The 16,467-nt window shown below is 36.2% G+C and overlaps 1 protein-coding gene across 13 annotated transcripts in view; it reads right to left on the bottom strand.

The window, feature by feature from the left end:
• Positions 1-2,115: 2,115 nt before the first annotated feature.
• The window catches only part of mcf2l2 (MCF.2 cell line derived transforming sequence-like 2), a 70,877-nt gene continuing 56,525 nt past the window's right edge, over positions 2,116-16,467 (bottom strand). For 10 of the 13 annotated variants that reach the window (XM_027169806.2, XM_027169809.2, XM_027169812.2 and 7 more), the window contains exons 27-34: positions 15,703-15,801; positions 13,047-13,130; positions 11,835-11,906; positions 10,449-10,538; positions 10,188-10,303; positions 7,113-7,228; positions 4,380-4,474; positions 2,116-3,599 (exon numbers count right to left, since the gene is read on the bottom strand). In XM_027169806.2, the coding sequence (XP_027025607.2) occupies positions 3,520-3,599; positions 4,380-4,474; positions 7,113-7,228; positions 10,188-10,303; positions 10,449-10,538; positions 11,835-11,906; positions 13,047-13,130; positions 15,703-15,801 (752 nt within the window). In that variant the 3' untranslated portion in view covers positions 2,116-3,519. The remainder of the gene's footprint in view (positions 3,600-4,379; positions 4,475-7,112; positions 7,229-10,187; positions 10,304-10,448; positions 10,539-11,834; positions 11,907-13,046; positions 13,131-15,702; positions 15,802-16,467) is intronic. The other 3 variants (XM_047809883.1, XM_047809884.1, XM_047809885.1) reach the window with 3 other exon arrangements.

Here is a 16,467-nt window from a genome sequence, read left to right as displayed (position 1 = left end):
TTGTTATAATGTTTTTTTCTTCTGCTTATTATCATCATTATTAGTAGTAGTATTACTGTTGTTTAATATAAACACTATGATAAAGTTTTAAAAAGGTGCGCCATTCAAGCTACCAGATGATACTCCCAATACTTCAAATACCAGAGATGGGGGACTCGAGTCATATGACTTGACTCGAGTCAGACTTAAGTTGCAAATTTGAGATTTGAGACTTGCTTGACAAATATTAAAAAAGACTCGACTTGTCCTTGACTTGACCTTCATGACTTGAGACTTACTTGTGACTTGCATATGTGTGACTTACTCCCACCTCTGTTAAAATATCCCAGACATCTCGAGATCTACAGGATGATAACATCTGCATAAGAAAAAGAGTCTTGTGCATGAATAGGATAACATGCTTGTTACTTTTTCAGAGACAAAGCCTCACATTAAAACGCAACTTATGTCATCATGAGCAGTCCCTGGCATAAAAGTCAGTCTGTCAACTTTCAATTGTAAAGCCTGCGTTATTTCAGTAAAGAAAGCCTTTGGCATATTTTTGGAATTTTTAATTTTACCTTTAAATGACAGCATGCTATCTATCCAGGCATCCAAAATGTGCAAGGACAATCATTCCATTTGGGCTTCATTCAAGGTGAACATGCATTTAAAAAAAAGTATGAAAAATTGAAAAGCACACATTTATTAAGTATTGCAACATCACACGTGAACATTCACCTTAGGCCAAGACAGATTTACAACATGTCTGGTGTCTGAGAAATGAAGTTATTATTGGTGTCCCCAAAGGTGACCCAAAAGCAAGCCTTTTTTTTTGGCAAATCAGGCCGCCCTTTGAAGATCGTAATCTTTGTTTTCCCAGCATGCTCACTCAAGATGAAATTCCTCCCATGCCAGCTTCACAACGTTTGACAGGATTCTGTGCCAAGCCTAAAGGACATCCTTGTGAAAGTGAGATTTTTTTGTTTTATTTTGTTTGTTTTGTTCTAGTTCTCATCTCTTCCTCTGTTCTAGATGCGCACTCTCTCCATTGCTTTCTGGATCCCACTGGAGCTTGAAAGTCTCCTCCTCTGTAGAACAAAGCCCACTGAAGCTCGCCTTGCCCTCTCCTTTTTTCCGTCAATCTTCTCCACGCTGACAGACTACATGTCCGTGTGAAAGAAGTGCCTTTCCTACAGAGCCCACAAACACACAGCAGTCTATCAGAGAATTTCTCTTCACGAGAATCCAGAAATCATTTAGAGAATATCATTATCGTTTTGTCACAAAAGTACACACAGAGATATCTGTACATCATATGGTGATATATGGTATCCGGTAAAAACAGAAAAAGAGATCAAATTAAGTTGACTTTTAAAGGTGAAGAACAATTTGCCTGTTTATTAAGTCAACCTGGATGAACCTTGTGGCTTTACTTTGCTTTCCAGAACTACTTTATAACATTTGGACTGTATATAAATATATCAGTGACAAATTAAAGGAAAAACTCTGGAAGTATACTACAAACAAGAATTGATAGCAATTTTCCAACAATTTTCTTTTTAGATAATTTTTTTATCAAAGCATTTTGTTTATCTCTGTATCTTGGCCAGTGTGCCAATATTTATTAATCTGGATGTATGGGTTAGCTTTCAGATACAGTATAACTGACAATAATTATTGTAGTGTGATTAATGTAAGATTCCAGATTAATGTATATATCTTAAAATGTTTTATATTTTCTATATATTTTTCTCCTTTCTTACCCATAGAGTTAAGTACTATTTTTATTGTAATTCTTAGTCTATTTTTTTTCTACTTGATTTTATTTTTATGACAGATAGTCAAATAAAGCATTTCACTGCATGTCGTTCTGTGTATCTGTGTACAATTGCATATGTGGTCAATAAAATTTGATTTTGTAATTGAAGTTGTAGTGAATGTGACAGTCACATAACACAACTGCAAAATTTTTAGTACTAATTCACCATTTGTGAGGTAAAAATCACCCTGGAGATACAAACTTTCTATCTCCAACATGAAATGGGTTATTTTAATGTGAGCAGATCATAAGGGTTAAGCAGGTCAAAAAGGTCAGGAACAAATATGCCTTTCATAATAAATAAAAAGAAAATGTCAAAAATGCAATATTTATTTTGTACATATTTAATCGTATGTTTGAAAATGTTGAAGGTAATACACGGACCATATGAACCAGTTAAAAGCATCAGCTTCTATTAATAAATAACAGTGTATTATAATCATTATCAATAAACTCTGCATTCCAACATTTAATTTTTGTGCTTAGAATCATCATCATCGTTGTCATCGTCATCATCATCAATAAACGACTAAATCGGATTAGGATATATACAGCCATGTGGCCAGTCTTGGAAAATCTTTAAAGCCTCCACATAAAAAAAAAGAGAAAATTAATAAGACGTTATTTAATAGATTTTTTTTTTTTTACATTCAACATGGATTACGTAATAGAACAACCTTTTGTATTCTAAGATTTTTTTTGCTGTGAGACTAGCAGACTTTAGGTAGCAGAGCCATCATTGAACAGAATGTTCTGCTTCTTGTAGCAAGGCCACACAGCAGAGAGTGAATCGTCCTTGATTTGATGTCTTGACTGAATAATAATAATAATAATAATAATAATACTAATAATAATAATAATAAAAACAAAAAGTATAAAGTTCATATATAGCAATACCATTTGTTCTTACAGTACAGTTGGAACATTTGTGCTACAATAAGATATCAAACGACTGATAAAACTGCTTTGAGGCTAACCATCCCCAAGAGAGACATTCATGGACCCGGAAATGAAGATTTAAAGAGCAATTACAGAACAAATAAAACACCAAAATACAAAAGAGTTCAGAAATCTTCTATAATACATATACACATAATAGATTGTTATTTCTACTCTAAATTGCTGCATTTTTGACCAACAGAATAAAAAAAAAGGTAATTTTGCTGAGATGACTTCCATTCCAATTCAATGTCCTTGATAAACAAAAAAATCATCCAGACTATAAGAAAATTCAGAGTGGTAATTTCAGCAGGACAGGACAATTTAGCAGGCTTTGTCTCACTCGTTCACTTTCACTCAGTGTCACGACATGATCAAGCCTGTTTCTTAAAACAAGCAGCATGTGATCCAATGCTGCTTGAAAACACTGCTTTGAAACCCACTGGATTCCAGTTTTCCTCTTAGAAAATGTCAAAGTTTTCGTCAGCTGCTAAAGCACGGCTAAATCATAGCTGGCTGTAATAGCTGGCTGACGTCATTCGATGCTTTGTATCAGCAAAGTTCAGAGTCCAAAGACCAAAATAAAAAATCCAAGCTCCTGTGCTTTGCGCACTCTCTTTCCAACATGGCACAAGTGGGAATAGCAGCAACAGATTGTCTTCACTTTACAGTAACACAAAGATTTAGCAGGGAGGTATCCTGCATGGTTCATCGATGTATGGCACAATAACGAGGCAGAAGAGATAAAAAAGACATGTTCAACATGCAAATCTGTCCTCCTAGACCAGTAACAGCCCAGCACTCTCCTCTGTTTCCTCTGTGTCTGTGAGGGCCGCTGTACACAAGTCGCTGAAGATGTCTGAAAAAAGAGGATGGAAATAAGTGGTTTAACATTGTGTGAGATTGTCAATGAAAATCAACGGAAAATAGGCAGAAGGGTTACAAGGGTTCAAGACAAGGCCTGGCAGGCGCCCTAAAGCAAAAAAAATAGATAGCCAAACAATGTCATGATATTTCTGAATGCTATGAGAAAGTAACAAAATTAGTCAAGGATGTCTGGAATGTGAAAAACAGGTGAAAAAGCCCAAACAAACACAATATCCCACCCCACTCCAAACTAAAAGACCAGCAAGAAGCTTTTATGACATAATCCAGTATCCGTTAAGCAGCTTGTTAGGATAAGGGTGGGGCTTCAAGCAAACGAGGAGAGCAAAATTGTGAACACAGCAAGGCCAGGCATCATGAAAAGGAGCGCATGCCTCAGGGGTTGACATCATGCTCTACTTGGTTTCCTTCCCTTTTTCAAAAAAAAAAAAAAAAATGCAAATCTGGCAATGCAAAACAGCTCCAATGCCATACTCCACATTCAACAACCCATTTCAAAAACCTCAGCCACTTTGATCTGATGCCTTGCGGGTGCCCACTTTGTTTACCATGTCTGAGCAAAAGAGGGATGGAAGTAACATCCAAGGTCAAAACACACTGTATTGCCCTGCATTCTAACATTATAGCTGTTCGTTATGTTGTTGTGATGATACTTCGTATTAAGCCCTTGTGTGAAGTAAGCTTCAACAGTAATGGTAATCTGTATGTAACTTCCACCCCTCTCTTCCTTTTGCCCCAGTGGGTTAGATAATACCAGTGGTATTGTAAATGTCCACTCTTCCTGCTGTAGACTGCAGGATACTGGGTGGAACCAGCCCTGTCTTCAGAGTAATTAGGTTCTTGACTAGCCTAGAACATGAGAGAGAATGGTCAATTTGTCATTGGGCAGATTGAAAGTAAGGATTAGGGTTCATTTAAAAAGAAAACCAATAAAGGTGAGAGAAAGAGGTGGGATTTCTTAAATTCACCTCTTGGCTATGCACATGCATCCATCCATCCATCCATTCATCCATCCATCCATGCAAACATCTATGTACCTACTTTTTCATTTAATCCACCTCCTGACCCATCCATCCATCTATCCATCCACCCATTCCATCATCTATCCATCTACACATCCAGAAATTATAAGCCTATCCACCTTCCATGTTTTCTTTAACCACCCATCCACCCATACATCCTACACCCATCCTTGGCAACAACCCTTTTGCCATCCATCCATCCATTTACAGTATTCATCTACCCATCTGCACCATTTCACATGTCCACTAATCCATCCATACACCCACTCAGCCACCCATCTACCCACCTTTTTATTCCATTCATCCAGCCATATATCCATCTACCCACACATCAATCCTCATATCCTACCATCTATCTATCTATCCATCCATTCACCCATATAGTTTTTCAACTCATCTTCCAATCAAACAGGTATTGAGAAGCTCTGCCTGTTCACTGTAAGGGGCCTTCATCAGTGTTCACATCATGAGATACATATTCTTTACATTTCTGATGACAGGCACTCAGAATTACCTTGGAGTTTTACAGTATGTAGCTTGTCACAGTTGCATATGACTAACATTAGCTTTCAATTTGCATATAATATAGATTTGAAGTCCTTGTGTTAATCATCATACCACATTCAGGCCAATTGGCTAGTCTGTGGATCACTGCCATTTTCTACATTATTGTAGCCATGTGTAAATATGGAACCTGTCAGTTTTTGAATGGCGCTGGCATCGAAAATGAATATTACAGCGAGTCAAAATGTCAGGAAAGCCATTATTTAATGAGACAAAGTCATAACTTTGAGAATATTTCCTTTTTATTTTGAAATCACTATATGGACATAGTTAAATGATTTATGTTTTCCTTAAAAGGCAGAAACAGGCTTTTCTATAATTTCTATTAGCACTGGCAAAAATAATGTTACATTTATTTGAAGTATGTATATGAATCAGTTACATCACTCAACCGAAACAGATTATTGAACTGATTATTATTGCACTGATATTGCATTGGTATGGGAAGCCCAATGTTTCTCAATGTTTTCAATATATTTAAGAAATAGTTAGAAAAAATATATATCGTTTATCAAAAAAAAAAAAAAAAAAAAAAAAAAAAAACCCAAATATTTATTCAAAATATACTATGAAATTATTTCTCATGCAATGTCCTTGTCCATGCAACATCTAACACTTTTCCAGCCTGAATCAATAATCATTCTTAACTCAGTTCTTACGGTCAGTGTAAACTGTCATCCACAATGGGGACTAGATTGTTAACTGCAATCTCTGTATGCGCATATTTACTGATATCGGCCTATTTTTTCTTTCCTGTTCATACCCTCTGGCTGTTTAAGTGCTGACTGCTAAAAGGTGCTGTCTGTAATGAGTTAACATCAGCGGCAATGGAAGCAATAAACTCCATCCTAAGTTTGAGTGAGAAAAAAATTAGCTGTCAGAACCAGAGCAGAAATGTGGTGTACGTGTGATTGCGAATATATATCATTCTCACACACACACACACACACACACACACACACACACACACACACACACACACACACACACACACACACACACACACACACACCCATAGAGTCACACTCACACACACACCCATAGAGTCACACTCTCGCCATGGGCAGATGCATGCACACATGAGAGAAATGTGGAATTTCTGAAATACTCTGCAACTCAATGTGTGAAAACACAGGCATATGAACTTCCCCTAAACTTAAAGAAAATTTCAAAGTGCCAAGTGTTGACTAAGCTCAACGAAAAAAGAGCAAATTCATTCTAACTGTTTGGGCTGGAGAGGGTGCGAGACACATGAGTGCTAAAGAAGAAGATACCAGAATGATTGAAGATAGTTGGAAAGATGAATTATGCATGAGCTGATGAAATATGAGCATATGCGGTGCATTTTCTTAGCGCCATTTTAATTTCATAGGGTATTAGTCACCCTAAAATCTAGTGAACACGCTCACGCGAGACTTAAAAAGACCCTCGCTCGTCGCTTGCAATGGTTTTCCATGTGATATCCAGGATAACAGCTCTTTATTTAGATTTAGACAATGGAAGCTGTTGCTCATTTCAGTCCTGCGTTTTCACTGGCATTGTAATGTGCACATTCATCCGAAAAATATACACTCAGTGTGGTGGATGCGCCTTTTGTTGAGCTCTCTCTGAATTAACTTTTAATTCAATACTACACTTTAATAGAAATGCAGCAGTGCTGCAGCTGTAATAGCTTCTCTTTCTTACAACATTACCTCTGAATAATGAATAAAGGTTAATGAGAGATGCATCAGTGATAAATCTCAAATATTAAAATGAGTTGTATAAAAGGTTTATTGGAGCTCTACATGGAATGCGGTTGGTATGAGCGTGTGTATGTGCATGCATGTATGTGTGGGTGTTGTGTCTCTTTGGGGGGTGGGCAAGCAGCAGAAAAGCATGAGGCTCTATCCATAACTCACCAGTGGCCATTCTCAACCTCTTCTATGAACTGTACTAAATCTCCTGGCTCCAGCGACATCTCCTGCGGTGCACGTGACTCGTACGTCAGCTGCACCTGAAAGCGATTACGCTCCCCCTGGAAGAGCGGAAAAAGAAAAAAATGAGGCAGAGCAGCAACATTTTAACCACCGTGTTTTGTTCACTACCTAAGAATCAGTATCTCATTGACCAAGGCCATGTCTTTTGTTTTTCCAGCAATACAATATAAATAATATTTATAGAAGGAAAGACATTCACATGCTCTTACATAAGATCCTCAAGATGGGGTGTAAATGAAAGATGACCTTTATGTAATGTTTACAAAATACATCTGACCTATAATTTTTCTAATTTGCTTTGATGATTTTTTTTTGCTATGGGCAAAACAAGTTGATCATAATCTCAGGAATATAAACATTAAAATATTTTAAACAATAAATATTTTAAAATAATCATATTTAAATTTTTAAAATAGGGTAAAATTGGTTACAAACGGTTGATAAAAAATGATTTTTTTTTCCATTTAATTTTGATTATTAGGATGTTTAACAAAGTAAACGACATTTTAAAATAAGTATATTTCAGTTATTATTTTAAATGTATTTGAATTCATTTACATACAAATATAAATACATGTAAATACATTTGTATGTATAATAGTTTTAAATTTTTTTAAATATAATTAAAATGATATTTTTTTGTATACATTTTTTATGATTGTTATTTTGTTGATCTACGGGAAAAATAAAAGTTCAAAAATCTCAGTATATACGAGTAAGATTTTTAAATAATTATATTTAAATAATTTGTAAAAGAAAAAGAATATTTTTTTATCCGTTAATTTGTTGCTTTAAGAGCAAAACAAATAGGACTAGCATTTTAAACTTTGCAGGGTTTAATCCGTTTGAATCCCACTCACTCACACTCAGGTGTATCCTGCCTCAGAGAGGTCAAGTCCAGATCGGTTCAATCGACAGGATTCAACCCTGACCCAGCTAAAGCAAGAGAACCAAACATGCTTTATAATAATAGTTTGTTGTTTTTTTTTGTTTGTTTTAAAGATAATCTGTTACACTGAATCACAAGCTGCAAACTGAGCCAAAGGACAAATCTCACGTACTGCTGAAACAGGCTACAGAGACCGGAGATCTGGATACAAGTGAACAACACAAAAAGAAAATAAATGCTGCATATAGTATAAATTATTTAAAGTTTTTAGAATTTATTTAGCACAAGCTGTATTCTCCATGTTCTGTGCCAATGGCATGTTTATCTTTTTACACTGCTGTATATTTTTGATCAATGAAAGTTTTACTGTATGTGTATGCTCCCAGGCTATATACAAACCCCCCAGGAAGGTGTTTCACTAGGTTTCAGAAGGTAAAACCTGAAATTGAAATAGCAACAAAAATGTTGACAAAGCTTGTCAAAGCTCCAAGTCCAAATCTAAGTTACTCGTTTCGTATTTATGTTGTTTTTCTGGAAAAAGCGGTGGCGCTGACAGACCTGCCCTAGCTAAATACCTGCTCAGTAAAGCCACATTAGTCCAGATAAATTTAAGAAACTGTTTTTTCACAGTTTGGCCTTCTGTCCATATGCAGACAGCGTTTTTGTGTTTTTTCCAAAAGCTCTCTCCGAAGTTTTCACCTAGTTGTGTGGACTGAATAAAATAAAAATTAAAATAGATATTCAAAAATAACATATTTTTAGTCATGTGATTCTCAATTCCAAACAAACAAGAGGACGGACAAGATATTATGTACTAAACACGTATAGCGTCGTTAGCATTTTCAGATGTTTCAGCGTGGACGAGCAATATTTGTAAAACCTCAACTTTTGCCAGCATAGACAAAAATCTCTCCAAATCCAGCTCCAAGATCTCTCCAAATCTATCTATCCAAATTTAGATGGATGGAGCTTTGCACCATGTAAAAAATTTCAGGATAGGCTTCTATACAGTTTCTCACAAGGTGAGTTTTTGTGTTGTATCATCTTTAAAAGACAAGAAAAATGGGTTCGTCTATGAAATTACAGCTATATAGTAAGAGAGAGAACAGGAAGTTACTTGTTTTATGGAGGTTCCACAATATACATGGTATAAAGGAATAAAACAGTATGGGATGAGCACTTATAAAAAAAAATTAATCTGAGTTATTTTCCTATTAATGCTCACCTCACCAGATTTAATTTCTTATGTCACTTTTGATTTATAAAAAACTGTCTGCATGAGAACAAAGCTGTCGACGCATGAAAGAAGGAAACCTCCGTGTTTACAACTGACTTAAGAAGCATTTCTAAGGATCATCTAAATGCTAGATTTTCCAAATTATGTGAAGTTCACGTTATAGACTCATTAATTTGCACAACTTTTATTGAATGTACGATACATGGTTGCGAAAATATGGATTTTTTTGTTTTTTCTTTGACTTTACGTTTTCATGTCCCTAAACATGACTGAACAATTCGTACTTATTTTTTGCATTGCATGTCAGTCAGACGTCCTCTTGGGCTTTACCTGGCCCATGAAAGCTGCAACCTAAAGCTATGGCTTCACGAGCCTAAATTCTAAACCTAATTTTAGCTTGTTTAGCTGTTAAACAGTGCAGTCTAGTGGTGAGACTGTGAGTTAAAAAGGAAACCTTTACTCAGTGGGACGTATCAGACGGTGTTCTGACTCTCTGGTATGTTGTCTGGTATGTTGTCTAACCGAGCCTGTCTTCTTAATCATATCTATTGCTCTCACCCTCCAGACAGATTAAAAAGGCACCAGGGGTATTTAATACTGGAGGAGAGCCCACAGCAGGCTAAGCTTTATCACGTTTTATTTTGTTAAATGTCAAGTCTCACCAATCTTGATAAGCAGCTTCTGAGATTGCAACGCATCATTAAAAGTTTATTTTTTCTATAAAGAGATTGAGAAGATTTCAGGGGAACGAGTGAGGGTGGAAAGAGAGGCAGATAATACTTTTAATACAGCGGGTGCGTGTTTGTTTGATTGTTATGGTTAGTGTTAACTCAATGCATTAAATAACCTATAATCTGCAAAGGTTGCGTACGTTTTTGTTACTGTTGTCATCGTCTCCATCTGAAGAATTGGAGAGCTCTTCAGCACTGGATGGAATTGTCTCGAAGTCTTCGGTGTCCATTGAGGGTAAACGGCGCTGAGTCCAACCTTAAGGGATAAAAGGATCAGATGAATCATTAAAAAAAAGAACACACTACATTCTGAGAAAAAGGAGGGTTTGAAAGGTTATACAAATAAAGGAGCCTTGGGGATCAGACACATTAGTGTCTCACACTGTCTGTCTGACGATTACCTGGTTGAGAGGTGGACCTAGGCACAGTGGGCTTGGTACTTCTTGTACCTTTATTTTTGCTGCCAGCAGGAAGAGTTTCTCGTAAAGTATCTAAGAGAAAAGTACCCTTCTGATTAATATCTATATTTGGTACTTTGGGACAGCACAGTGCCACACAAGCATGCAAACATCACAAGTAAACCACAGCAAACCACATTTCCAAAAACTAAACAAAACAATAAACTGCAGCTATTTGCATGCTTGGTAAATTTGCATCCTTGGGTTTGCCATTTGTTTTTTTGGCAACAAAAGTTAAGCCAGAAAGCTACCTACATTTAAACAAACACTAAACAAATCAAAGTAAAAATGTACAGCTAACAAGCTAGCTAATGCCATTAAAAACATCATCAAGAGCATTAGCAAGTTAGCTAATAATAAATTAAATTTGTCAATAAAAAAGTTTAAGCAGGTTTTCTAGGCCAGGTCTCTAGCCCAAGTCCTATTATCCTGTGTAAATAAAACAAGCAGAAATGACTAATGATTTTATAGCATTAAGCACTAGCTAGATTTGTTACCAAGTCTGCTAAAATACTGTCTAAAGTACTAGTCTAACCTTATTAGCAAGGTAGCAATGACTACACTGTGCTAAGCACAAGCTATATTTACAGTATAGTAACTTAGCTAATGATTATTATACTGTGCAAGTCACTAGCTAAGCTGCTAGTGAGACAGCTAGTCATTATGCTGTGTAAATCAGCCAAGGTAAATAGTAAACAATTCTATTGTAGAAAATGTAACAAAAAGTTTTATAGAAAAATAGCTATTGATTATATTTTGTAAAGCACAAAGTGTTATAGAAAATGAGCTAATTATATTATATTATATTATATTATATTACATTATATTATGAAAAGTATTTCATTTTATATTATGAAAAATACTATCCAAGTTTGAAGTTCGGTAGCCACAATGCCTGCCCATTATATTGTAAAAATCACTAGCTAAGAAAGACAGCAAATTAGCTAATGACTAAACAGTGCACATCACAAGAATTATAGCAAATAAGTATTAGCACTCAAATTGGTAGCTATTGGGTTATACAAGAATAAAGAATGGGAATTAGCACTGTCTAAACTGGGCACAAATAATGAGGTGCAAATAGATGCAAAAAAGAAATAAAACCATACGCAGGGAGCACATCAAATGACACAACACAACAGTGAAAAAACAAACAAACTGGAATTCAATTTACAAGAGCGAGGTCTCAGCCCCTGATATCATGCACATTCATATCACAGGAAAACACATCCGACGTTCACACAATAACCGAGCTCATTCCGTCATGTCAAGCACGTCTTACACGCACAGCATTCCACATGCACTCATTCTTGCTTGTCTGCATAATACCTTCATAACCAAAAGGTGTGGGGTCGCTCTTAATTTGGTGTCGCTTGCTTTTAACGGTCGCAGAAAGAGGACCTGAGTGAAGCAATGGGAGTTTATTAAAGCAAATCTGCTGCCAGTCTGTTCTGACAAAGAAAAGAGCATCTAGATAATGAGCATCGAACCAGCTTTGGCTCCTCTGCAGGCAGAGAGTTTTCTCATAATACAAGGGAACAGCGGTTGAAGCAAAGTTCAAGACAGAATATGCTTCGTTCTAAATGTCAGCTCATTAAGAGTTACAGTTTATTACTGATGAGATTCTTTTTAAATATCATTTACTCATTATGCCAAGTAGCACACACATCTCTACGCAACATCAACACAACGAGCCCAAATGACGTCTCAGTGATGTCACATGCAGTTTGTTTGTTAACTAGTAAAAAACACCTGCACGTGTCTTTTTAGATCGCTCTTTACAGCCTAAAGCTGGTCTTAGACATTTGAAGGGTTTTTAACTTTTTTTAGCAGCAGACACATAATAGAATTTCCACTGGGTTTGGCCTGCTTGTGTTTGCTTATGCATTAAATTTTTTTGTCATGTCACACTCCACAGTGGTGCTTAACGGCACATTAAAAAGTAGATATTAAAAGTATTCATAGGCAATGTATTCATAGAAAATTACTAATTTTATATCAAACTTGTAGCCTAACTAATTGAAAATGTTTCATGAGGCAATTTCCATTTCAAAGGTGTCCCTGAAAAAGGGTTAAATACAACTTGTCAATATGGCTGTAGTATTAGTATAGTGTAAAGTCAGCATTAAACAAGTCAGAATGTTTATTAAGTTGTTGTTTGTACACAGTGGTGTGTTAACAGCTTAAAAAATCTATTATGATGGTAATTTATAGTAGGAATGTTGTTTTACGAGAGAGGAAGCTACTTATCACATGTTGAGTGCAGAGATTGTACGCAAGAGTGGATGATCAAAAAGACTTTGTTCTGATGTCCCTGAGACGTAAACTGTTTGCGTCATGCTGACGTGCGTGTGCTGGAATTTAAGTGAAACTTCATTTCATGTTTTTTTGTTAAAGTGTGAACAGATGTCTGTGTTGTTTCCTTTATGAGTCATTAGTCTGACCATCGCATTCGGCTGTCTCACAGATAAAAAGGCTTGAGTGTTAAAAGGAAGAGGAAATGGAATCTAGGTACATATGGGAACATGGGCCTCCAGATACCTTTTGTGCGTGTGGTAGAGGAAACACTGAGGGAGGAAGCTAAAGAGAAGCGGCGAGGGACTTCGGCCTCCTTAGGTGTCGGCTCTGGAGCAAAAAGCAGGTGAGGGTTAGTAATCAGCCGAGAAAAAGATCAGAAAATGATAAAAAACATGCTCTGTGTTCTAAGTATTGATTCCTGTCTTCTACAGAACTCAGCTGTAAGGCCGGGTGTTGTTTTTGTCACTAGCAACACAAAGAATCAACTTTATTCATTCCCCGCAGTTTTATTTAACGAAACACTCCGGCGGCTAAAGACTTGACTCGGAAACTGACAAATGTGTGATGGATGAAGCAGGGAGAAGGAATGGTGAGATGATAATGACAGACCGTGGACACTCTGGCGGTCCACCGCTTCACAGGCCCTGCGTGAAAAATCAATGGCAGATATGCTAACATGATGAAATGTATTGACAGAGGCAAGTTCTCAACCAGGAACCGTCTCAGGAAGCCGATACGTGTAATATTGACACGTCAGCCTGAAATGTCACCATGACTAATTCGTATACTGATGGCCTTAATCACAGACATGAGCTACACAATCATACTAGAGTACCTTGTGGAAGTCACACATAACCTGCACTCAAGCAAAATACATCCGTTGGTGCTGTATGCAGTATGAAAGAAAGAAAAAAAAAAATATATATATATATATTACAGTTAAGAGTTACAGTTTATTACTGATGAGATTCTTTTTAAATATCATTTACTCATTATGCCAAGTAGCACACACATCTCTACGCAACATCAACACAACGAGCCCAAATGACGTCTCAGTGATGTCACATGCAGTTTGTTTGTTAACAAGTAAAAAACACCTGCACGTGTCTTTTTAGATCGCTCTTAATGGATCGTCTTGTTGAATGTTTATATCTTATTTAGTTTACAGCCTAAAGCTGGTCTTAGACATTTGAAGGGTTTTTAACTCTTTTTAGCAGCAGACACATAATAGAATTTCCACCGAGTTTGGGCTGCTTGTGTATGCTCCACAGTGCTTAAAAAAAAAAAAAAATATATATATATATATATATATATATATATATATATATATATATATATATATATATATATATATAGCCTGTGTTTGTTTTTATAGTTAAACATACATTATGCCAATTTTATCTTCAGTTTAACAATATTGAAAAATTCAAGTTATATAACTAAACAAATAAAGCCAATGAAAAGTATTTTTTAAATGATCTGTAAAATGTAATAAAAAAAAAAATCTGATTTCTTGTGAGGAAAAAGTATGGACACCCCCACATTTTTTTGTATTTAATAATGAATAAAATTACCTACAGGTTTATCACATCAGGTGCACATTATTAGCACATTGTTTAAAGAGCTTTCTGAAGCATTTAAACTTCAGATATTTAGTTTGGTTTGCTCTTAATTGTTGATTTGAGAGGTATCACCATGATTAGATCCAAAGAGCTCTTTGAGGATTCCAAAAGAAGATGTTGATGCTTATGAGTCTGGTAAGAGATATTAAAAGATCTTAAAAGAATTTGTAATCAGCCATTCCACTGTCTGAAAATCAAGTAGAGAACATTTAAAACGACTTTCAACATGGCCAGTTCGGCAGAACAGAAGGCATATTTGGCATAAACCAAACACAGCATTTCAGCAAAAGAACCTCATACCTACTGTGAATCATGGAGGTGGAAGTGTTATGGTTTGGGGATGCTTTGCTGCAGCTCATCATCATAGAATCCACTATGAATTCTACATTGTATCAGAAGGTGCTTGAGGAACATGTGAGACCATCTGTCAAAATAATTAAGCTGAAATGGAACTGGACCTTGCAACATGACAATGACTTAAAACATATAAGTAAATCCACAAAGGACTCACTGAAAAGTAAAAAATAGAGAATTTTGGAATGGCCAAGTCAAATCCCAGATCTAAATCCTATTGAGATCCTGTGTAGTGATTTGAAACAAACTGGGCATGCAAGAAACCCTTCAAACGTCACACAGCTGAAAGAATTCTGCATTGAAGGGTGGTGGAAACTTTCCTCCAGTCAATGTTAGAAACTGGTAGATGGCTACAAGAAACATCTTACTAAGCTTATTTTAGCGAAATCTTCATATCCAAAGACTGCTTTGTATCTAATGAAATCATCCTATACAGTGTAGGAGAGCATGTCCAAGCCAGCTTGTGCAATAAAGATTGAAGCGAAGCCTTACATCAAATACATCTACCTTAAATGGTAATTTTTTTTAAATGTCAACAGCACAACAGAGGCACATAGAAACAGTACACTATGACATTTGCTTGAGCGCAGGAAATTTCACCTTTCATGTTTTCTTTTGTCTCAATGCACTGCTTGGCCTATTTTGCTAACATTTGAATTCCTTTGAGAATCTAAAAGTGCGATAATAATTCTCCCGCTCTGACAAAGAGCACCCTGGGTTCATGCGGTCTATTTAGTTGACATTCTTTTTTTATTTTGTAGAGAAAAAAATGACCCAGCCCGCATGATGAGATGAATGACAGGGATGGCGATGAGGATGATTTATCATGACGTGGACAAAGGGAGACAGTTTGAGGCTGGGCTGTGCTCTGAAGGACATGTGAGATGCAAGACAGGAAAATGGCAAAGACTTTGGAGCATTACCTGCTGGAAGGGACCTGCGATTGGAGAGGCCATGTAAGGTGAAGCGCTTTCTAGCCAGAGCTGAGGATGGGTCTGAGCTAAGGTTGGACATAGCACCAGCTAAAGGAGGCAAGCAGAGAAGCAGAAAAGCACAAGAGCAAGTGAGGGGTTAGTGAAGAACTGGCAGAGATAAAGAAGCAGGGAGAGGGCATGAGCATGCACAGTAAGAAATCGTCTTAAATGTCACCATCAAACAGGTCAATTCAAGTCCCATATGTCTGAAATAGACAAGGTTTTGCTCCATAGCAATAGGCACATAAAAAAATCATCCTTAAGCAAGGCCCTCAACCGTCAGATGAATGAAATACATGTAAGTTGCTCTAGATAAAGGCATCTGACAAATGTCTGTATATGTCAAGATCTATGATATAATACTGTACATCCTTGTGACCCTTCACAGTCTCTTCATTTTTACCTGAACTACTATTATTGTTATTTTCAGGCTAAGCAATATCGCAAACATACTTTATAAATATTCCAGCCTGGCTTACAGGGGTAACTCATAAAAATAATAAAACTGATTATATAAAATTTCACATTATAACACACTATAATTTAAATAAAAAATATATATATAAACTTAAAAAATTAAAAATAAATGTATAAGAAAAATTTCAATCTTTATTTAAATTTTTTGGTCTCAAATATTCTTCCTTTTATCATTTTAATTTTATCATTTATATTTGACTTCATTCTAAATCATGTCACTTGCTCTCAGTCCTCAGG

This window comes from Tachysurus fulvidraco, chromosome 2 (assembly GCF_022655615.1).
Source record: "Tachysurus fulvidraco isolate hzauxx_2018 chromosome 2, HZAU_PFXX_2.0, whole genome shotgun sequence".
Lineage (NCBI taxonomy): Eukaryota > Metazoa > Chordata > Actinopteri > Siluriformes > Bagridae > Tachysurus > Tachysurus fulvidraco.
This window is presented reverse-complemented; position numbering and strand designations above follow the sequence as displayed.